This window comes from Pogona vitticeps, chromosome 4 (genome assembly GCF_051106095.1).
Source record: "Pogona vitticeps strain Pit_001003342236 chromosome 4, PviZW2.1, whole genome shotgun sequence".
Taxonomy (NCBI): domain Eukaryota; kingdom Metazoa; phylum Chordata; class Lepidosauria; order Squamata; family Agamidae; genus Pogona; species Pogona vitticeps.
Window position 1 is genome coordinate 10,423,782 of NC_135786.1, and position 24,104 is coordinate 10,447,885.

Genomic DNA, 24,104 nt, shown 5'->3' on the forward strand with positions numbered 1-24,104 from the left:
TCCATTAGGCTCTGTAGAGGACACCTCCCAAAGAACTCTAACTCCCAAGAAGCACTGAGATGGCTTTCTTTTTCTTTTTTTCTTTCTAAAACCAACTATAGGAAGGAGTGTGATTCTGAAGACGTATTTTCTAAGGCTCCCTGTCACTTTTTATTCAGGTCTCTTTCTTGCAATCCCATTCCCGGTCCTGACTTGAGTGATGAGTCACATATAACAGAGGAAGTTTTTTATTCATTCATATATAAATGTTGCATGCCTGCTTCATTAAGAAAACGCATCACATAGTCTGTCTCTGCACAATCAAATCAATCATCCCAGTCTTAAACACATAGTGTGGTATTTAAACTTTGAGTCACTTCCCACGGCCAATAAGCCATTGGCAAAATCAGTGCTTTCACTGGGCTCATTAGCATTGCCCTTCTCTGAAGGAAGCTCTGTAGGATGAAGCCTCTTCCTCTTCGTGTTCCTTCTGAGAGTTGCTTTTATCTCATCACTAGTGATGATGGGTGAATGAGATAAGGCTCATTCTCTCAATCAATTCTTGACAGAATGCAGGAGAAATAATCCCAGGATAATTATTTCTGAAACTGTCCAATCACAGAAGCCCTTCTAAGGAACCAGGCAGCTCAATGTTATTAACTTTCCAGCCCATAGGTCAAATCTGGACTGCAGAGGTTGACCATGTTTTCCTGTAGGAAAACCCCGCAACCCGGTAGACCCTGCCCTTCCAAGCCCACCACTTTGTAAGCCCCATCTCAATATCTCTGATAACCAGTCATCAAACTTGCTGCTGGTCACTGATCAGAGAAAACAAGGATTCCTTCCTGGCATTGCTTCTTCCCTTCTTTCCCACAGAAAGCTGATGGTCCACCCCTTTCTCATTGACTCCTGAGACATTTGTAGGAGAAAGAACAAAAATGTTCAATTACTCACAGTTGTGAACAAGTCAACAGCAAAACTAATAACTTGCAGACTTCTTCCAACAGACTAAAGAGAGGGAAAGAAACACTCAGCAGACAGGTAGGGTTCTCTTTGAATTCAGAGGGAAGAATTGTTTACTGCTGGATAGATTAACAGCCACCCCAGCCCAGAAAATCCTTCCCTGTCACTCAAATCAGACAGCATGCGAGGTTGTAAAAACTCCAACACATTAATCGCTGATAGGTTAATTTGACATAAGCTTCCACAAATGACAAACCACTTCATCAGAAGCATTGGGGGAAATGGGCTAAAGTTCACAAAAGCTTATACTCTGTAACACTGGCTAGTCATGGAAATACCAAAAAACTCTCTAGCCAGAATTGTGCTTATTTGTGCGTGGGTTTGTCCTTTTTCTGTCATTTGCTTAGAAGGGTGTTCTCAGCTCCCCTTGTGCAGGTGGAAACCCCATGGCTTCCAACCGGGTGAAGTCCACCTTGTGCAACTACAGCCAGACACTGTGAAGAGCCAGAGTCATAACTAAAGATTTTGGCACCTGGGGCAGGGGGCGCTATCTCCCACCCACTGTGCCCTGTGGCCAGCCTCCCATAAGAAGAAGAAGAAGAAGAGTTTGTGGTATACCTCTCATTCTAAGAAAGGAAATGTTTATGCTCCCCCATCAAAAAAGGAAAATGGATAGAATCATAGAACCATGGAGTAAGAAGGGGCCTATAAAGCCACCGAGTCCAACCCCATGCTCAATGCAAGAATACAAATCAAAGCAGGTCTGACAGACAATTGTTCAGTTTTCTCTTGAATGCCTCCAACATTGAAGCGCTCATCACCTTCCATGGCAATTGGTTCTATCGTTGTACTGCTCTAACAGTTAATAAATTTTTCCTGAGATTCAGCCTAAATCTGGCTACCTATAGCTTGAACCCATTATTACATGTCCTGAACTCTGGGATGGCTGAAAACAGATCCTTGCCCTTCCTCTGTATGATTACCTTTCAAGTATAGTGGTGCCTCGCTTAACGACGATAATCTGTTCCAGGAAAATCGCTGTTAAGCAAAAACATCGTAAAGCAAAATTAAAAAGCCCATTGAAACACATTGAAAACCATTCAACGTGTTCCAATGGGCTGAAAACTCACCGTCCAGCGAAGATCCTCCATACGACGGACATTTTCGGTGCCTGTGTAGCAAGGAATCCGTCCCTAAGCACAGTGGGGAGCCATTTTAAGCACCCAGTGGCTATTTTGAAAACCCGACGATCAGCTGTTTTTGATCGTCCTAAAGCGAAAATCGGTTCCCAAAGTAGGGAACCAATCATCACTATGCGAAATTCCCCCATTTAGACCATCGTTTTGCGATCGCAAAAACAGCGTCGTAAAGCGGATTCATTGTAATGCAGGGTAATCGTTAAGTGGGGCACAACTGTATTTGAAAAATGCTGTCGTATCTCCCCTCAGTCTTCTTTTCTGAAGACTAAACATGCTCAATTCTTTCAGTCTTTCTCTACAGGACTTGATTTCCAGTCCCCTGATCATCCTTGTTGTCCTCCTCTGAATTTCCTCCAGTTTGTTGGCATCCTTCTTAAAGGGTGGTGTCCAGAACTGGACACAGTACTCTAGCTGAGGTCTAACCAGTGCTGAACTAGTGCCTCGCGGGATTTGGAAACTATAGTTCTGTTTTTGCACCCTACTGGAAGGTGCTGCCATGCATTTTCCTCACACTCACCAGTAGATTCAGCTCTACATGTTGATGCCCTGCAGCAAACTCCAAGCTGCTCCACCCTGGTTACAGTTCCATGAAGACCACTGCCATTGTGGACATTATGCTCTACATTTCCCTAACAGGATATTGGCTTGGCTTATTTTTCTTCTAAACACACACATCCCTTGGACATTTCTCTAAATTATTTGGAACCTATATAAGCTCAAGATCCTATTGGATATTTACACATGTGTAAAAGGAATTTCAGATTCCCCTGTGTGATGAACAGGAAAATATCCGATATGATTCTGGCCTATAAATGTAAATTTTAGATAATGGTAAGGATGTGGTGGCGCTGCAGGTTAAACCGCCAAAGCCTCTCCGCTGCAAGGCCAAAAGGCCAGCAGTTCGAATCCACACGACGGAGTGAGCTCCTGTCGCTTGTCCCAGCTCCTGCCAACCTAGCCGTTTGAAAGCACATAAAAATGTGAGTAGATAAATAGGTACCACCACCTATTTATGTGGGAAGGTAACAGTGTTCCGTGTCTAGTCGCCCTGGCCACGTGACCACGGAAGCTTGTCAACGGACAAAATGCTGGCTCTACGGCTTGGAGACGGGGATGAGCACCGCCCCCTAGAGCTGGACACGACTGGACTAAATGTCAAGGGGAACCTTTACCTAACCCCTTTTTGACCACAGAATTATTCTTTCTGATAATTCTACTACATGACTGCCCCCTTTCTAAAAGAATTTAGCATTATTATTGCACTTTGCCAATAATAATTCAATTGTGTTCAGCCTGGAGGCAGGCGGTGCATCGTGGCCTCTCCCAATTTGAAGAGACCCTTGTCCAGCAGGCCAAGGCAAAGAGGCAGTCCCGAAAGCAGCAAAATCAGGGAGCTGGACATATTTGTGGTAGGGATCGTCACTCTCGAATTGGCCTTCTCAGCCACACCAGACGTTGTTCCAAGGCATTCAGAGCACGTTACCATAGTCTCTCGAGACTGAAGGACGCCTACACACACAAGCCCCCGCAGAAAGTTGTCAACAACTGCTTATCCTCCATCTCATTCTGGAAAACAAATATGCACCAAGTTATGAATAAGCGAAAACTAGCAAAACAATTATACAAACTGCAAGGCATCTTATTTTGTGTGTGAGTCACCAAGACTGTGTGTTTTTTATCAGGCAATACCCAATACTGTATTATATATATATAATTATTATTTTCTTTTGGAAATAAAAGACAAAAACCTGTGACAGCTTAAAGACAGCTATATTTTAATGTGAGGCTTCATGGACAAGTCCACTTTTTCAGACAGATCGAAGGAAGCTGAAAGTGAGGGAAAATCAATACAGTACATTGAAAATCTAATGTTGGAAGACTGTTTTGCAGATATCATGGACTTCTAGTCTCCTCATAGTCACCTTGTTTTCCAGATTTCCTCTCATGGAAATATGAATGTGTACTGCTTCAGAGCCCTTCATCACCATGTTGGAGGAAAGCAATACCTGTTGAATTTCTGCCTGCCATGCAAATATGAAAGATATTACCGTGTCCGAAAAGAGTAAGAACAGAGGAAAAACCCCAATTTCTCTGTTTCTTTAAAGTTTTTTTCCGGCACTGTAACATCTTTCATATTTGCATGACAGGCAGAAATTCAACAGGTATTGCTTTCCTCCAACACGGTGATGAAGGGCTCTGAAACAGCACACATTCATATTTCCATGAGAGGAAATCTGCAAGTAAACAGTGGCATGATTAAGCGCTGAAACCAGAGACACCTCAGTAGATGAGATAATTATTTTAGATTTCCCAAGGCAGTCCCAGTAGCACTATCTCTGGAGGCAAAAAATGAGGGACCTTAATGAGTCCCAAGTGTATCTGAGCATGTGCAGAGTGTACTTCCTCTACTGCTGAGTAGCCATAGCCCATCACAGAACATGTATCTCAAATTAGGGATCAGGCCCAGTATAGGTGGGTGACTTTAATTTCAGAGGCACTCCGAATCCATTCCAGGTTTTTAATCTGAATTTCACGAGGCTTATCAAAGGTGCTGCTGAACCTATTTTGGGAATGCTCCGCGCCCTCACGTCAGAACACACTCAGAGCAACCCTAAGAGGATTTTCAAGATAAATGAGATATTTAAGGAGTGGGGTTTACCAGTGCCAATGCACACACACACGGAAGTGTCGATGACCAAGTGGGGATTGGAACCCAGATCTTTTGGGTCTTTCCTAGTCCATCACTCGCGTCACTGCATCACCCTTGTAAACTACCGAGCAAAACCCACCGTGGTGTCACGGCTTCTCCACTCTTGGGAGTCCCGAGCCAGGTACTCCTCGGCCCTTTTCAGCCAAAAAGCGTAGCAAGCAGGCTAGCAACACCGTAATAAAGCCTGTGGCGCCTTAAAAGTAGGGAAGAGGCTTGCCCGGACTGCAGTCCACCCCTCCTAGTAGAGGGACTCGCTTACTCCTTCGCGTGTCGCATGATTTGTCTCGAAAGAAGAGACCGGTGAGTTTACTACAGCAAAATCGACGAAGAGTCCGGTGACACCCGAAAGCCAAAAAAAAAAAATGAGAACCCATGGGACTACCCATTTGGGCAACCTCCAAATTGCACAGGCTTCCGCTTCAGCCCTTCTGACGTTGCCGAAAAAGGATTTCATTTTCAGAGTTCAAAAGGAACAGAAAGCGAAAGCCTACGAATCCCTCCCCCCGCCCCGAAAACGCAGCTTCCCTCGCCTTTGTGAGACAGAGCACCCGGCGGGTTTTAGGACCCAGTTACCTCTTTTAAAAAAAAAAAAAAAGGAGGGGGGAAGGAAAACGAAGGCCTCGCTTAAATGAAGAGGGGGGAGAGGGAGCAGGGGAAGTAGGCGGAGTTAGTGGGCCCGCTCTTGACAATAGAAGAGGCCCCGCGACCCAATGAGAGCCGCCTAGATTTGCATGCCGCCGCGACGCGCCCAATCGCTGGCGAGGCTCGGGGTGAGCGTCCTCTATAGCCGAAGAGGAGCGGAGGGAGGCGGGGACCGGGCGGCTCGGCTCCACCCGGCCGGGGAAGGAAGGCAGGCAGGCAGGCCGGCGAAGGGGCGGCTGAGCGACCGACCGACCGACCGACGGACCCGCGGCTGCCTGCCTGCCTGCCGCTGCCGCCGCGACGGTGGCTCCTGGAGAGGATGGCTGCGGCTGCCTGTGGCTCCCCTGCGGAGCGGCCGCCCAAGGAGCCCCACCACCGGCAGCAGCAGCAGCAGCAGCAACCACCCCAGCCGGCGGAGCGGGCGGCCCCGTCGGCCCCGGAGCCAGCGCTGCCGGTGGCAGCCGTCGCCGCCGCCGCCTCGAGGAAGCGGGGTGGCGATTCGCGTCGGAGGCAGGCCGCTCTCTTTTTCCTCAATAACATCTCCCTGGACGGGCGGCCGCCTTGCCTGGCCCCGCCGGGCAAGCAGGAGCCGGAGCCGCCGCCGGAGCAGGAGCAGCAGCCCCAGCCGCCGCCGCCTCTCCCGCCGCCTCTCCCGCCGCCGCCGCCACCGGCCGGACCGCCGTCCTCGGCCCCGGCCGAGCAGCAAGGGCTGCGGGCGGAGAAGGATGCCGCGGGGGCGTCCGAGGCCGGCCCGCGCCTCCGGCTGGCCCCCAACGGGCCCCCAGTGGCGGCTGTGGCGGCGGGGCTCCTCTTGCCCCCCGGGGCCGCCGCCCCCTCGGCGGAGCTGGACCCTTCCCGGGGACTGGGCGCCGCCGCCGCCGCCGCCTTCCTCCCGCAGCTGCTCTTGGGCAGCCCGCTGTGCCCGGTGCCGGCCGTGCCCGCCGCCGCCGCCGTGGCCGGGGTGTTCGTGGGGGCCGCCAAGCCCGGGATCGCCGCCCCGCCGGGGTTGCTCAGCCCCACGGCCGGAGGAGGAGGAGGAGGAGGGGGGTTCCCCTTGGAAATCCAGAGGCAGAGGTGAGCGAGGGGCTCCCCGGACGCCTGGGTCCTCGGGCGGGAGGGGGAGGGGGGAGGGGAATGAGAGGGACCTCCCCCCCTTGCCAGCCCCCCACCCCTATTCTGCATTATCTGCTCCGTATAACAAGGCGATGGGTTTCTCTGCCGCTGGCCACTCTTTCCTCCTTCCTCTGTTCCTTCCGACCCTTTTGTTGGGATTTTTATTGCACTAACAACTCGGGCTTTCCCTGGCTCCCTTGAAAGAAAATTTAAAAAAAAATGCGTGTCCGGTTTTCAAGGCTGAAACTCCCCCCGGGGGCTGCGGCGTTGCTCTAACCTTAGGCGGGCAGGTCTTTGTGGAGCGGGTGGGCGGGCACGAAAGAGTTAACGGTGCCCGCTTTTGCCCGGGCACCTTTAGGGGTAGGAAAAGCTTTCCAGTTGGAGGCATGTTTAGCGATCAATAAGGCATCGGGTCTTATGGGATGTCCTTCGGAATCAACACAGGGGCTGCGCTGGAAGAAGGAGTGTTTACTCTCAAGTAAGCCTGGGTAGGAGCGCAGCCTGGGCACACTGAGGGCATCACCCTGCTAGACACCCGGAAAAGGGGGGGGGGATAAAGGAAAGCAAACCATTTCTTGATCTTGAGCAGCACCTCAAAAATCAGAATGCCAAGGGCACCGAATGAGCTTTTGCTGCCTCATAAACCTACTCTCTTGTTCCTTTTGAATTTCTGCTAGTGATTCTTTTTCTTTTGTGAAGCAGTTTTTCCTTGCTGGCAAGTTGATTTGGGGCAAAACTCTCTGTGTTTGTCTCTCTTGCTCTTTTTCCCCACCGCCTTCCGTGGGCCTCACTATGCCCTCTGCAAAAGTGACGGACAGAGGGTGAAATGAACATTCCCTTTTTATTTCCAATCTTCTTTTTCAAATAGAATGAGAAAGTCTTGATGACTTTTCCTCCTCCTGGCAGTCTTTTGACTTGGCCAAAGATGCCATGGAGACGGGCCTCTGTGGCACCACATTCTGTTGTTATCCCTCTTGTTTTTTCTTTAAAAGAAGTTGGCATGGGACCTATGATTACCGTTAGGCTGACTTTTCAAAATTGGCTGTTTGCTACTTGAAAATCCCTTTACACATTATTTTGCTTTGTAGGAGCCCAAATCCTGCTGCATAGCTGTGCCTGGAGAAGGCAGGTGCCAGCACTTGCGCTAGCGTCTCCTCAGCAATTAATAACGAACTCTCCACTTGGATTTGTGGGCATGCACCAACCCACCAGACTGGTACATGGCAGATAGTCCAAACAGAGATTCATAGATTGCCAGCAAGGAGCTTCTGCAGGTTTAATTGTGCAACAGGATTTTGTACCTTAATATCATAATATGCTAGGTAGAATTGTATCTGTAACCAAAGCTGTGTATGAAGCATTTTATTCATTTATTTAGCATCATTTTTAGGCAGCCTTTCTCCACATGTTGCTAAAGCAGTAAATCAAGTTTGGTATGAAAGGAAGAACTGCCTAGATACATTTTTTTTCACCCATAGAAATGTTACATCTGTAAACTTCAGTGCATCTGGTTTGCTGTGCAGAAGAAGGATCGTTATGAGGTCTGACATGATGCTCTCTGTACAGCAGATGGAGGCTATGTTCTATAGTTTTCTGCAAGTTAATTGCTTCTGTAATTGGCATAATTATCTGATTCTTGTTGGTTCAGAAATGCTTTAAATTTGCCTCCATGATGGGGGTTGGCCTCGATGATCCGGGGGTCCCTTCCAGCTCTAGAGTTCTAAGGTATTATGATGTCTGTTATATATTAAGTACCTAATGTATTAGATTTTTGTTTTGTGTGGGTGTTGTTGTTTTGATCTTCCATTGCCAAGCCTGGAAGGGGAGATAAACTTTCTTTATTTGGACGTAAAGTGTTGCCAGCAGATCTGCCTTCGACAGCCCTGTAACTTAACCTGCCCAGACAAAAACTACTTTCCCTGGCGGGTTTGTTTCTGTTTTGCTTGTTTTGTTTTGTTTGTTTACCCTGGCTTTTCAAGCGTGGTGGTAAAAAGAGGCTTGTTGGTAGTTATAGCAGGAGTTCCAGGCTGGCTCTGCAGAGAAGAGTGATTGTCCTCAATGAGGTTTTGTGAAAGTTAGACTGAGTAGAGTGTGGGAAAATATCTTCCCACCATAACTATGATGGCCATGCTTCTGAAAGTTATACTAGGGAGAAAAGGGAATTTTTGGTATTGTTCTGGAAAGTAATTTCAAGATTTTCAGTCTGAGGCTATGACATCTAGGATAGTTATTTTTGTTTGGCAACATGCTCACTTCTCCAGTGACACGTTCATTGATTTTGGAAATACTCATTCATCCCAGTGCATCTGTCTTAGCACAGACCGGGAATAATTAAGAGAAGTGCAACTTGGTTGACAGAAGGTGCATTTTCCACAAGTGAGGCCCACCGCATTCTGTTAGGATCTTGGGGATGTCTGAGATCCCAGTCATATTTGCCCATGATGATCTATCTGCCAGTGCATGGAGAGGAGTACATGCAAGGTGTTCCACTCCTTCCCTACAGCCCGAGTCTGTATATTTTGGATGGAATGCATGAGCAGGCTTTACACATGAAAATATCAATACTGGGAACTCTGATGGGACCCGTTGCACTCTTGTTTTGCCAACTCAAGTAGGTCATGGATGGAGTACTAGGAGGAACATATTTGGGAGTTTCCCCCTGATTTTGGAAGCTAAGTTACATCTAGCCTGGTCAATACTTGGATGGGAGACTCACCAGAATCTCCAGGCGGGGTTCTGAAACTTTTCAGGCCCATCACTGCCATTCAGAATCTACAGTGCTGGGCTAGATGGATCAAAAGTCAGTGTAAAGTGCTGCTAGGTTCCTTTGAATCATTTTTGGTGTCCTTTGGATCACTAGTTCCTTTTCTCCTCAGTAGGCAAACATTTGTGAAGCTGTCTACATTCTCCAAAAACAAATCTGATAGAGATTCTTCCCCATTTGCCTGAAATTCGGTAGGTACTGTTGTGAGGAACATGGAGAGAACCATATTGTGCCTCCTTGCCTGTTGTTGTTGTTGTTGTTGTTGTTACGTGCCATCCGGTTCCTTCCTAATTAGGATGACCCTATGAATTAATGATCTCATTAACAACCCCACATGAATCTTGTGGCCATGACATCTTTTGTTGAGTCAAGTCTCATGTCCAGTCTTGCTTTTCCTGAAGCCCTCAACTTTTCCCAGTTTTTATTATCTTTTCTGGTGAATCTTATCTTCTCATAACATGCCTGAAGGATGACAGTCTCAGTTTAGTCTTTTCTCTGCTTCTCCTTTTTTTTCTTCTTCTAGGGATGGTTCAGGTTTTATTTGTTTAGAACTCCTTTTTGGCTGACCAGGACCTAGAATATCCATACGGTGGTATTCCTAGGTGCTGTGTACAGCACCTAGGAAAATTCATTTGAAATCTTATATCGAAAGAAAGCCTGTCATATTCCCATGAAACAATGAAGACCTTGTTAGGAATGGGGGACAGATGGAAACCTTATTTCAATCCTGTTGTGATTAAATACAAAGTAATATAAGGACAGTGTTTCAACAGCTAAGCATATTGAAAAGATGTAACTTGTGTTTTTCCTCCACATTAAAACCCCTCAAATTCTTTCTGTCCTGAATCTATTGTTTGTTTTTTTAAAAGATGATTCTTGTCAGAAACAAATTTCAGGGCAATTCTTGCCTGTCTTTAGTTGTGATCACTGTTTTGTTTTGTTTTTTAGTTGTCTGAACATTCAGGCAAGAAGGTGAGAAAAAGATTCCTGTAAAGTTTCTATTGATAGCCCTAAAAACAGGACACGGAGAGCTTAACAGATCTATTTTTTGAATACCTAGAACATCCACCACCACCACCATCAGGACCATGTTTCTGTGCTGGCAGGGGCAGCTTTCTGGGAGTTGTAGTCCAGGCTCACTGCATAGATCCTGTCTTTGAACTCTAAAAGCTAATGAGAAGACTTAAGATTTTCTGAGGTGGAGGGTGCATGTTGAGTGTTTTGTGTACCTCCCTTTTCTATAGGAAACAGAATAAAACATGACAATGGGGAAAAAAAGCAGGCGGGTTCTAGAGGAAGCTGTGGCCTTTTGGGCTCTCAGGCCCAGCTGCTGGCTCAGTACAGTATCCTTCGAGCATCCCTAAGAGATCGGTGTTGAGTCTTTGCTTTTGAACCTTTCAGGAATGGGCAGCCTTTCCCAAGTTTCCTCCCCTTTTCCCATTTAGAACAGTAATTCCCAACCTTGACTACCCAGATGGTCAAAAACTCCCAGAAGACTTCACTAGTTGTGCTGGACAGGATTTTTGGGAGTTGTAGTCCAAGAACACTGGGTGACCGAAGATTGGGAACCACTGATTTAGACGTTTCACCTGCCTGAAATCTCTCTTCTAATGTTCCTATTGGATCTAGTACGGTGTCTTTTTGAGGTGTCTCCTGTTTTCCTTTGCCTGTATAATTATTTGCTATATTGCTTCAAACCCAGTTGCTAATTCCAACTAGTCTAATCACCTACTGAAGTCAAAACGATGCAACTCCTGTCGATTCAATGAGTTTCCTCTTATTGAAGCCACTCACCGGATTTAAGTTGTCTCTTTAATTCCTCCAGCAATTTTCACTTACCTTGGGAGCCTGTCTCCTTAGAAAACTGCCTAGCTTTTCCCAGAAAGCAGTAGTTTCCATGATTGACACATGGCGATTTGAATCAGATCCACCCTGACGGGTGGTGTTGCTGATGAGCAGGCGTGCATCTTGAACCTCTTCCTTCTGGCCCTCTAACTGCACCCTCTTTAGCAGTGTTATTTTGACACTGAGACCAATGTGATGATTGTCCTCGCCTGCACCTGGATTTTAGCCCTCTCCAACTTCGAGCCATGGCAACATTTCTGAGCGTGTGGCTGTGTAAACAAGCACTTCAAGTATCTTCTTGGCAGGTGGCCTTACCTTCTAACACAGAGACGATAACAGATCCAGGCTATGCCTTCATTGTGCAGACGTGAATCAAACCACTTCCCGGTTCTGTTTGTGCCAAGCCTGGTTCAAAAGGAGCTGTCACACGGCCGTTGTGACGCAATGTCTTCCTCGTGACCTCTTGAGTATGCTGTTTTCTTTTGCATGCCAGCTTCCTTTTTCTCTCAGGTACAGTTAATTGGTGTGGCTTTCAAACCTGTAAGGCTAACATGAGCAGGTGGCTTCTGCAGATATAGTCTGATAGCCATTAAAGATTAAACCGGAACATCGGAAGGCTGCCAGGTTGTATCAAGTTGGACAGTTTGTCTGCTTAGTCCTGGCTTAGGCTTTCCTGCCAGAAATCACTGCCACAGAAGCAATGACGTGAGCCGTTGATCAAGGGGAGCTAATACAGCTCTTGAAAGACCCTTCCCTCTATTTAGCTGCAGGTGCTGAGATTTGAACCTGGGATTTTCTAGGAAAGGGCTGCACCTGTGACCAGATCTTGGAGAAGTTCCTTTTTTGGAGGGCTGCGGCTCCTACAATTGCCTAGCTGTCATGACCACCAGCTCTTGTGGGCTGGAGGATTCTTGGAGGTGTCATTCAGAAAAGTGACATTTCCGGGCTGTGATGATAATCTCACACCAAAGAGACTGCCATTCTCCTGAGCGTTTGCTCAGTTAAGGGGTGCTCTTGCTGCTGCTGCTGCTATTCCTCACAGACTCAGTAGTATATATATCCTGTTTGTCTTCCAAGAAACTCAGTATGGAAAAAAAAAGGCTCACTCCCCCCCCCACCCGGTGTAACCTCTCAAGGACCATGGGAGGTAGGTAATGCTGAAAGACAGTGACCAGGACATCAACAAGACGGAGCAGCCACAGTTGGACCCCATTGGCCTCTCTTGCTTTTCTTAGGGTAAAGGGAGGTCTAGCTCAGAGCAGGATATTCTAAACAAACATTGAGGGTAAGTAGCTTTTTGTATGGCCTCCTTAGCCCACTCTGGATCCACTTGGTCATCCAAGGGCCAGCTGCCATGGGTGCCCCCTCACCTGCCGACTTTGGCATCTTTCTCTCTCACTTTGCCTGGCGCATGATGTAGCTGCTGCCGTTGCCATCAGCGTCAAGATCTGTCCTTCAGCGTATATCCTTCCCCCTTTGCTGGGCTGTCACATTTCCAGGGGATACGGCAGGTGAAAGTCCAATAAGTCCATCCAAACTCAGAAGTCCAGGAGATACAAAACAGATGGCAAATTGTCAAAGCCAAAACACAAACCGAAGTCAGAGTCCAAGAGCCAAGGGTCAAGTAAGCAAGGTTCAAGGTAGCAGGAACATAGACGGGAACCAGAGAATAGACTTGTTGCTTCCACGGATTTCCAAGCCTTCTAGGTACAAATTATATAGGAGCAGCAACCATCAAGCTCCTTGAAGCCTTCCATCCTGTTAAAACTCAGGTCTGGTCGACCTGTTATTCCTGTGGGAAGCATTCATGCGAGCTTCAGATCTTCGTGTCATGAGCCCTTGCCGAAGCTTGTCCCTCACTCTGGCTACTGAGGGAGGAGAATCTGGTGGTGATTCAGCTGTCTGTGCTTCTAATTGCCCAATATTTTCCTCAGCTGAAATTAACACCTCAGATGCCAGATCTTCTTCAGCTGAACTCATGATATGGGCCTTCTTTAGGGGAAAAGAAAGAAAAAAAAGGAAAAGGTTGCCAGTGTGGGCCCTTAGTGTTTCAAACTTTTCTGGAAGTGGTAGAACATCAGGGGGCAATTCACAGCCCTCAGCCATGCATGCACAACCTAGGGGGTCCACCCATGAGCAACCATGGTAAGCCTTGCCATTCCTTGCTATCACAGGATCATTGATTAGAGCCATGTTGGGACAGCTTGGGGGAGGCTTTAGCTTCCCCCTCCTGAGTAACCCTATTCCTGAGCCAAGAGTGCTGTTGGGGGACTGAGAGGGATGGATGGATATGACAGTGAAAGGATAAGAAAGTGTCACTTTTTACCTAGTGGGTACCTCTGGACAGAAGGGAGGTCCGTCATGGAGGATATATAGAGAAATGGTGCTGTATACTGTAATGTTTAAAGCTGTAGGATTCGGGTTGAGCTTATCCAGGTTGCATTGCACACTGAGCCTCAACTCTCACTGGTTGACCTTGGACCACCCCCTCTAGAATAACATGGGGAGGGAGTGCACCATGTATGATACCTAGAGCTCAATAGAGAAAAGGAAGAAATTAAGGATGATTAATGAATCATTTTGAGTGAGCCATCCCTTTTTTTTTTTTTTCCGTCTTGGCTGATGTGAGCAGAAGAAGGGGGAAAAGAAAGGATGGAAGAATTTCACTCCTACGCATCGTAAATATCACAGGATGGCACATGGGCATGCCAAGCACATAAGGAAGGAAAGTGGAGGCAGTGGGAAGCTTGCCATCTTCCCGTTTCTGAGCTTGGTTTAGTCCTGGAAGCCAAGTTGCCGACTTGTTCCCCAAACTGCTTAAGAGCAATATTTAAGAATGGTCCCACCAGATTCTGTCTCAGTGATACAGAAGGTTGAACAATGGATTGCAGAGATCCGTTTGTTTTGGTAAGAGGGATGGTTTGGAGGTTAATTTGCATTCGGTTAATGAGACTCCCAATAGCAAAGATACCCGAGGTGACATCCCGCCCCCCCAGACAACAGAACTTGCAAGAATACAACGTGCTCCCTTGGGATGTGGGGCAGGCTGGACAAACAGGTTACATTTGAACTGCAAGTTCTTTGGTGCAGGGAACATGGTGTAGGTGTTGCTGTCGACTTTGTGCTGACAAACATCCCTAGAACTGCAGAACAGCAACAAAATGCAGCGAAGGGAAAAGACTTCAGAACAAGGGCAGCGTTTTCTGTCAGAGCCCCCGCGGGAGAAACGAGGGCTAGCAGATCTCTTTGCTCAGCATCAGACAAGGAAGAACACGTTGAAATCTTGTCCACGCAGGGCTTAGAATTAATGATTTGTAGGGTTGACATGATAACAACCGAGGCTGTTCTTACATAAGAGGTCAGGGTAGCTTTATTTAGTATGTGGTGTTTTGATTATTTTTTTTAAAGAGCAAATATTCAGAACTCAAACAGTGGGCTGAGATTTCAAACCAGTCCATCATGGGAATAAAAGGGACGTGTCAAAGACATAACCTTGTATTGCATTTCGTGAAAGACATTTTAAAAGCAGTTTTCCAAAGGGTAATGGATTCGTGTGCTTTATTGTTGTTCTCCAAGAGGTTGCTATCAAGCAGTCGATAATAGTAATACAGTAGTTGCATGCCATCAATAGGTAAACTTTTCACCATCATCTGGTGGCGCTCCGAGACTGTGTATCGTGCCCAAAGCTACACAGGCGGACTCGTCTCCTACAAAGGCAGGGTGAAAAAATTGGGCTTCCTGCTTCTTTGCCAAGGAATTTATGAGATGGTAGTATTTTTAATCTTCTTAAGAAATGGAATGCCTCTATTTGGCTAGAAAATAAGCTCCTACATATTGGCAAAAAAGGGACAAAAGACGTAGGAAGCGGGCAGATGGTAACTGGCACTGAGCATATGTTCTAAAAGCTGGAATTTGGGGGCGTTTGCTTCACACTCATATTTAATAAATAGTAAACCATTTTTATATATTACCTACAGATATCCATGTTAATGGCAAATTAATGGATTCTGAATGACAAGAAAGTGTGTGTGAATTGGTCCCCAAATTCTGCATTGAGCAGCCCGGAATTTTACCTGTGGAAAAAAAATGTGTGCTGATTCTTATGGTTGGACTTAATATCAAGAAGCTGGATAGCTCAGCGGTTTAGATATCTGGCTGTGGAATCAGAGATTGGGAGTTGGCTTCCCCAACGTGTCTCCTGCAAATACAGCCAGCCTGTGTGGCCTTGGGCAAGCTGCACAGTCCCAGGGAACCCCCACAAGCAAGGAAGGGTAAAACATTTCTGAGTACTGTACTCTTGACCTGGAAAACTGTGAAAAGCATTGCCATAAGTCAGAATTGACTTAACGGCTTATTATTATTATACAGTGGTGCCTCGCTTAACAACGATAATCCGTTCCAGGAAAATCGCTGTTAAGCGAAAACATCGTAAAACAAAATTAAAAAATCCATTGAAATGCATTGAAACCCGTTCAGTGCATTCCAATGGGGTAAAAACTCCCCGTCCAGCGAAGATCCTCCATACGACAGCCATTTTCGCTGCCTGTATAGTGAGGAGTCCATCCCTAAACACAGCAGGGAGCCATTTTAATTACACGGTGGCAATTTTGAAACAGCTAATCAGCTGTTAGAGAAACATCGTTTTGTGAAGAATCAGTTCCCGAAGCAGGGAACCGATCATCGCAAAGTGAAATCCCCCCATTTAGACCATCATTTTGCAATCGCAAAAAGATCATCGTAAAGCGGGTTCATCATAATATGGGGCAATCGTAAAGCGAGGCACCACTGTACATCGAAACCTGATCTGGGGAATGCATTAAACAGTGGGTTGGACATGATGGTTTTATAGGCCCCTTTCAACTTCCTTATTCTATAATTCAAATACAGATGCACTCCATATTCTCTCCTCCACCCCATAGCCAAATGATTATTTAGTGACCATGGAAAATTTGGCCATTAAACTTGACTGCTGACACAATTGTTGTTGTTGTTTAGTTGTTTCGTCATATCTGACTCTTTGTAACCACATGGACCCAGAGCATGCCAGGCCCTCCTATCTTCTACTGCCTCCCGGGTCAAATTCATGTTGGTCGCTTCAGGGTCTTTTCCAGGGAGTCTTCTCTTCTCATGAGATGGTCAAAGTATTGGAGCCTTAGCCTCAGGATCTGTCCTTCCAGTGAGCACTCAGGGTTGATTTCCTTCAAAATGGATAGGTTTGTTCTCCATGCAGTCCAGGGGACTCTCAAGAGTCTCCTCCAGCACGTCCTTTATAGTCCAGCTCCCACTTCCATATTATTCACTGTACATTTGCTCATTTCTTTGCATGAAGCAGCCACAGAGGGCGGGTTGGGGAGGGGGTTACAAGATACCCAAAACGTGGAAAGTTATTTTTAAAAAATAACTCATTAACTTTACTTCTTGCATTTTTCTTTTTTTAAAAAAAAAAGGCTTTCTATGAGAATAGTAGAGAATGGTTTGAGATATTTCTGTCAAAGTGTTTCTAAAAATACCCTTTAGAAAGAACTATAAAATAATTGGAAACTATTACTCACTACACCAGGGAAGTACTTTCGTTCCCATTCTTTATATGACGTCTGAAATCTAACATTGTTGCACTCTCATTTTATTCGGAGGAGATAGAGATAAAACAAACTTCAAACTTATGCTTTAGTAAAAAATAATGTCAGTGTTAAGATGGCTACAGTACAATGCTCTTGCTGTAACAAGGCTGATGCAACACAGAAACTATCTCATGGAAAACTTAACCTGGAGAGAGCTGGCTTAGGGAAGGGTCATACAAATCATCCCAGCTTAATATTCAGCTGAGGATAGAGGGAGATTTGGCGCTAAAGGCAAATGTTTAAAAGCATTTTTCAGATCAAATGATTCCTGAGAGACTAGGAGCAAAGTAGTTTTGAATTTCGCAGAGGTGATGGGCATGGTAGAAAATTAGTCACTGGGAGGTGTATCATGTTGCAGGAATCTTAGGCAGGCTAAGAAGCTTTTCCTCTAAATACAATACTTTCAGAGATATCTTTGAAATGATTTTTTATTGGCTCTACAGCTTTCTGTTGGAACTGTGTGAGCGTCACACATGTGCTCTCAAAAATGGGCACAGCTATGACAGTTAACAAGTAGAAACCTCTTCAGTGTTACTTCGAAAAGTTATTTTAAAGACATTAAGGGATTGCATTTGACGATGGTGACGTAAGATGGGAAGGTCAGCTGGGAAGAATGTTCAGTGGAGACTTTGTGTAGTACCAAGCAAAAACTTCTAGTCAACTGCAGTATTATAATTTCCAGTTGCTCAAAGAATTATTATTTCTATTTCATTATTCCTCATGTATTTACTGTGCATTTCACATTATTTCTAAAAATTGCAGTACATGATGAATCTATTTTTATAGAATGCCTGTAAAGATATAAAATGCTCTTTTTAGAAAAAAGTAGACTTTTTGTTGACATCAGGGTGGGAATCAAGTTCTTTGGCTGCGGCTGGAGAAATGTAAGATACAGAAGGCTGAGAACTGATTTTAGAAGAACTTTTTATTTTTACACGACTTTTGTAAATCAGTGCCTACTCAGTACTTTCACTGGTCTGCTTTCTCTAGTTTATTTATTTATCTATTTTAAAGGCTGTTTCCTCCTTTGGATGTATTCATTGCTTTGTAGAATTATGGCAGTTTTAAGAAAGATGGGTGATGCTAATGATTTTAATTGCTTAAAAAAAATACCACTCTTTGGTGAATTGATTCCTTTTCAGTGTAAAGTTTACATTTTTTAAAAAAATTGGGTACGTTTTTACAATTGTATATATGGCTGCTCAGAAACTGGTCCTACTGAATTCAATGAAACATACAGTATTCGTAGGTGGCAATATATTGGAATGTGTCTGTAATCACTGTTTACTCTTGACGTAATTCATAAAAAAGAAATGACTTCTAATTTGCCCCGTTGACTTCAATGGAAGTGAAGCTTTACTTACTACTTCCAGCCTTCTGTGTTTGCTATTTTCATATTTAGCACTACACAGAACATGGAAAAGTTACATTTTTTTTTTACATTACAGTTCCAGGAATCCTATATAGCCAACATGGCCAGTTGCTTACTTTCAAATGTCTCTGTTTGCAGTCGTTCAGCCTATAACCATAGCAGTCTATCCCTTAGGTGGTTACAGGACAAGCAAGGAGAGGAAAGGATCCCCCCCCCCACTTCTTGCTTTGGCATCATCCATCTCTGCCTCTGGATCTTGAGCCCTATACTGAAAGAACATTTCTTGAAGCTTGAGAATGTGATTCTCAGAATTCCACAGCCACCCTGGTCACCATGATTGAGAAAATTGTTACAAGCTCCGCACCTACATTGCAGTAGAAAAAGGAGTGCAATATTGCTATGAGCAAATTCCATTTAATCAAAGTGTCCCAGTGTGGTTAAATAAATCCCATTAGATGCATAAGCTTTGCACAGATTCCACATTCTGTTTAGACAGCTTTCCATCTATAGATCTTGTGCTTTCCGCCTTTAATTGTCACTTCCGTTCAGGTTGTAATAATTAAATCCCTGATTGTCATATAGAATTACACTGTCAGTATATATCAGAGGAAATCCTTAGTTTAGTAGAAGAGAGAAAAGGTGCTGGATAGCTCAGAGGTTTACTTATCTAGCTGCGGAGCCAGAGGTTGGGAGTTTGATTCCCCCACTGGGCCTTCTTGGCAGGGGCTCAACTCGGTGGTCCATATGATCCTTTCTAGTGATGCAATTCCAAAGTTATTAGTATTAAACATGTATTTTTAAAATGAGGCACTGGGTACTACAACCCGGTGTGCAAGAGATGATGCCTGTGGAGATGACTTGAGGTGCCGTAATTTTCCATATATAAGACACTGCTTTTTCCTAAAATCATCACACTGAAAATCGAGGGGTGTCTTTTACACGGAAGTAGGCTGAGATAGCTGAGGAGAGAACAAAACTGCCCGTACCTTGCCTTTGTAAACAGGCTTCCTTCGGTCACGAGGCTTAGGTTCCTACAGTCAGGAGACTTAGCTTCCTCTAATCGACCCTTATGGAACTGATGTCAACTGATGCTGAACAAACCAACTGGAACACACCTCATTGGAGGTGGAGCCTGTAGGCTCAGATTCAACAGGGACTCATAATGTCTGAGTGTTCTGAACCCAGAGGCTGAATACTCATATCTAAGTTTTCTTAATTTTGGGGTTAGAATAGTTGGGGGGGATCTTATAAACGGAGGCGTGTTATAAACGGAAAAATACGGTAATTCATGCTAAAAGCTGCACCTTTTGCATAGCCGCACAGCAGGATTTTAGCTTGTCTGGGAAGGGCAGCCTGTTTCTCATGTACTCAAAATAGCCTTGTTCTGCTACATTTGATCAAGAGGGGACAAGTGTAGCACACTATATGGTGTTGGACTACATCTCCCATCAGGTTTACATGGCATAGCCTGTGGGCAAGGAATGCTGGCAACTGTCATAGTGACTGGAGTGTTGCACTTTAGGGAACTTGAGCAGGATCAGAAGCGGTCCCCAACCTTTTTTGGGGCCATGGACCAGCTGAGCCTCGGAGGAAGGCAGGGTAGCCCCCACTGCGCCCATGCATGGGCAAAGCAGTGGGGGAGTGTGAGTGTGCCCACCAGCATGAGTGCTCCCCCACCCCTTTGCACATGCGCAGGAGAGCCTGCATGCCCACCCACCCGTGGGCCCACCCCTTCGCGGGGTAGGGGAGAACTCACGCCGGTGCTGGCATGCATGTGTGCAAAGCAGCTGTGGAGAGGGGAGTGCGTGGCGGGGAGGCACAGCTGCGTACTGGAGGTTGACGACATCTGCATTAGAGCACAGGAAGGGCAGAAGGCAGGTTGCGATTACTACTGAGTGACTTGAATTGTGAGCAGGCCTGAGTTGTAATCACCTAACAGCAACAAGAGGTTCCTCTTACACTGAGGAAAACATGGGAGATGCAGGGGTAAAAATAGCGGTAGATGTTCATACGAAAAGATCAAAGTTTCAGAAAGTTACCTTTTGGCTTGCATCTCCAAAAAAATCACACAATGTATGTGGTTGGAGACCCATGTTGACTGGGGTATTCTGGGATCTGTAGTCCAGAAAGTAACTTTTCAAAGCTTTGGAAAGGATTGTGAGTTAAAATTCTGTTGAGTGCTGAAGGATGTTGCATGCTTTAATTCAAAATTGGGGCTTACCCCCAGCCTCTGCTTTGCAGTAACGCTTCCAGCAAAGTGCAAAGGCATCCATCAAAGTTACATGCAAGGGTAGCCAAATATGGTCAAGTGGAAATCACTGGCATTCTGTTGTTGTTTTTTTCTGCCTTTCCTCCCACCAGCGTTAACTTGGGGACAATCCATCAGTACATTTTCCTTAAAAGCTGTCCTAAAATGGACATTTGCACATATGCAGAATTTTTTCCCCAAGGATGGCACGCTATAGCTCAGGTGTGTCAGCTGCCCATTGTGCCACTCTTGCTGGTGTTCAAAATATGCAATTGTTGGTGCCAAGTCACCTTGTAGAACAAAAATCCTGTAACAGGAGGCGGTGCAGGATTTTCAGGAAACTGGGGTGGAGGTGTTATATATGTGCATTTTAAGTTTCTGGTTTCCTGCTCAGCAGCAAATGGTATGAAAGGAAGGGCCAATGCTGGGCCATTCAGTGCTTTAGGCATCTGACTGCAGAACCAGAGATTGGGAGTTTGATTCCACACTGTGCCTCCTTGACAAGGGGCTGGACTCGATCCATAGTGTCCCTTCCAGCTCTGCAGTTGTAAGATTATTGTAAGAAGAAGGTGGGACCCTGGAAGGGTAATTGGATCACCAGAATCTATTTGTTATTTTCCCACCATGGATCTATCTCTCTTTCTCTATCTCTATCTCTAGACATTTTTGCATCAATAGATAGTTCAGGTGTGATTTGCTCTAGGGACCCACTTGTTCATTTTTGTGGCAGTCCAGGGTGTCCGCAAAGCTTTTCTCCAACACCACAATTCGAATCAATCATTATTTTCAATTTTGTTCACTAATGGGTAGCATCAAAAGCATTTGGGGCAGCTCACATCAGATCTTCCATGATGTGAAGTTGTGTGTTGTTCTCCACACTCACAAAGGGCTACGTCAGTGCAAAACGTCCATTTTCCTAAGTTCACTTTGGTTCTGCCAAATCCAGTCCGTAGCCTATGAAGTGACTTCCAAGTAACCCAGGACTCGATTTGACCTCCAGGAACTAAACTTTCCTGGGGTTCCAATCCATTTAAAGAGATAAATAGTTCTTTTTTCCACACTATGGACCTGGCATTTGCTGCTCTGCCTGCTAAGTAATTGCTTCTATTCAAAGGGGTTGGCTTTCAGACATCCCATAATGATTATTTTGTTGAGTGCTACATATACTTCTACATGGGCTGAGCTATACCACACCATGCTGGAGTATCCACCTATAGAGTAGCACAGGATCACGGGTGTGATTCTTAGAGTTTGCGGTTGTGTGTCCCAACTAATAACTTCCAAGAATATGATTCCTTATGTAGCTCTTTTGCTTTGTGTTTTGGCAGTAGTTCATAAGGTAGGGGTGTGGTGGTGCTGCTGGTTAAACTACAGAAGCCTCTGTGCTGCAAGGTCAGAAAACCAAGCAGTCGTAAGATCGAATCCACGCGGCAGAGTGAGGTCCCGTCGCTTGTCCCAGCTCCTGCCAACCTATCCGTTCAAAAGCATGTAAAAATGTGAGTAGATAAATAGGTACCACCTCAGTGGGAAGGTCACTCCGTTCCATGTCTAGTTGTGCTGGCCACGTGACCACGGAAACTGACTTCGGACAAAACGCTTGCTCTGTGGCTTGGAAATGGAGATGAGCACCGCCCCCTAAAGTCGGACACGACTGGACTAAATGTCAAGGGGAACCTTTCTTTACCTTTACCTTACAGGTATGATCCAGAGTAGAGATGGGGATATTCGTATTCATAAACAAATATGAATATCCTAATCCCAGGTGCACCTAATACGGGTCCTGCCCTCGGAACCAGCCTGCCCACTCATGCTTTGCCATGCTGCCAGCTTCCTGCTCTTCTTGCCCATCGCGGAAGTAGCTCACCAATTCCCTGCTCTTCTGGCCACTCAGCGGCCACGTGGCGAGACTTGTCCTCCTACCCTCTGCTTGGAGTGTTTAGCCGAGCAGGAAGATGGTGGAGCTGTTTCCACGATTGGGGAGAAGAGCAGGAGGCTGGCGGCGCAACGAAGCGTGAGCGGATGGCCCTTTCCGAGGGCCGCACCTGTATTAGGCACACCTGGGAAGGTGATATTCGTATTTATTTACAAATATGAATATCCCCATCTCTAACATGTAGGGGGTGGGGGGCGACAATGACCTAATTAGAGGCTTGCCAGGTGCCTGTTTATTTTTCAGATGAAAGGCACATATTTGAGTAGTGTTGTTAGATTTAGGTTAATTTCTATCATAATCAGCGCCGGGTCCTTCTAATGTGTCAGTTTCCACCGAGGCAAAATCTCAATGTCTCCTGTAAAACTCCTAATCAACAGACTCCTTATGGATGACTTTTAAATTTGTGTCCTTTACACGGCTGATGAGAAATATATTTAAGGTTGTAGAAGATACTGTACCTTGTTATATTTATTTTAAATCATTATTCCTGCATCCCTTAAAGTTCAAAAATGAATCCTTCTTTCAAAGGTTTATTTAGCAAGCAAGCAAATGAGTAATTAAAAAGCCAAAATATAAAATGTACTTGGAGTATATGTAAAAGTGACATGAGTATCTATTTCAAAATCATAGCCTTCTGTCACATGATTCTCTAGTTCATATGTGTAAATATTTCTTCTATGTTAAAAAAGAAACTGGCTCTCTTAAATTAAGAGTTTCTGTTTAAACATCATATAGGTGAAGCTCAGTGATTCAAAGATACAAAGAAAACAAGTTCTCTATAGTAAAAAGCTGTTTTCTTAGATAATTCTTATTTAGTCACTTAAAAACAAACTCGATTTCAATACAAATTGTTATTAAAACAACTATGTCAAAGCATAAGCAAGAGCATAGCAAATGAGTCACATCACATTAAATGTTTCTCGCCCAATATTTTCCCAGCAGAGCTTTCTCCCTTGTTTGCAAAAGCCAGGTGGCTGTGTTTTCAAAATGGCCTCATAAACTTGATGGAAATCTCTGTTTTTTATATACTCTGTGTTTTTAAATCAGACCAAACAGCGTGATGCTGAACTCTTCCTCTCTTGGGAACCTGAATCTTCAAAGAGTCAAGTTCCCTTGAGTACGAGATATCTAAAAGCCAGGAAAATCCCCCCTTTGGACTAACTTCCTTAATACTTAATTTGAGTGATATAATACATTTTGAATGCCAGCTTCCTACATTTCACATGTTCTATATTTCCCATTCAAACTCCATATTTGTTTTTTTTCCCCTGCCATATAATTCTCCCAAAACCTATTATTGACAAATGCATCCGTTAGAAGACTTTCCATCATCTGAAAAGTACCCAAGAGATCAGCATAGTGTGAGATCATCTGCATAAAGAAAACTTTCGGTGCCTTGCAAAGTGATTGATCCTTGTTAAGCAAAAGAGGAGCCAGAATGGTGCCCTTGTGTTTTTCAGTACCATGATGTAGCATGGTCAAGAAAGAGGAAGCCACTGGTATTCAGTGACAGGCCTTCATTGAATATGGTGTAAGGCTCCCATGGTCACTGGGAACGATGGGAATTGTAGTCCAACACATCTAAAGAGCATTAGATTGGGGGAGGGTGTTGTAGAAGTTTCGTAGGGTACACATTAGAATATTTGCCAGGAGAGACTTAGAATTTTTGTCACTTTCCTAGTGTTCAGTGACAAGAGTTAAGCCAATAAGGGGTG

At 45.2% G+C, this 24,104-nt stretch overlaps 1 protein-coding gene across 2 annotated transcripts in view; it reads left to right on the plus strand.

Annotated features, from left to right (window-relative positions):
* The first annotated feature begins 5,643 nt into the window (after nt 1-5,643).
* The window catches only part of CABLES2 (Cdk5 and Abl enzyme substrate 2), a 69,346-nt gene continuing 50,885 nt past the window's right edge, over nt 5,644-24,104 (plus strand). Inside the window, exon 1 of one of the 2 annotated variants that reach the window (XM_078392113.1) lies at nt 5,644-6,567. In XM_078392113.1, coding sequence (XP_078248239.1) covers nt 5,813-6,567 — 755 coding nt within the window. In that variant the 5' untranslated portion in view covers nt 5,644-5,812. The remainder of the gene's footprint in view (nt 6,568-24,104) is intronic. The other variant, XM_072996761.2, reaches the window with a different exon arrangement.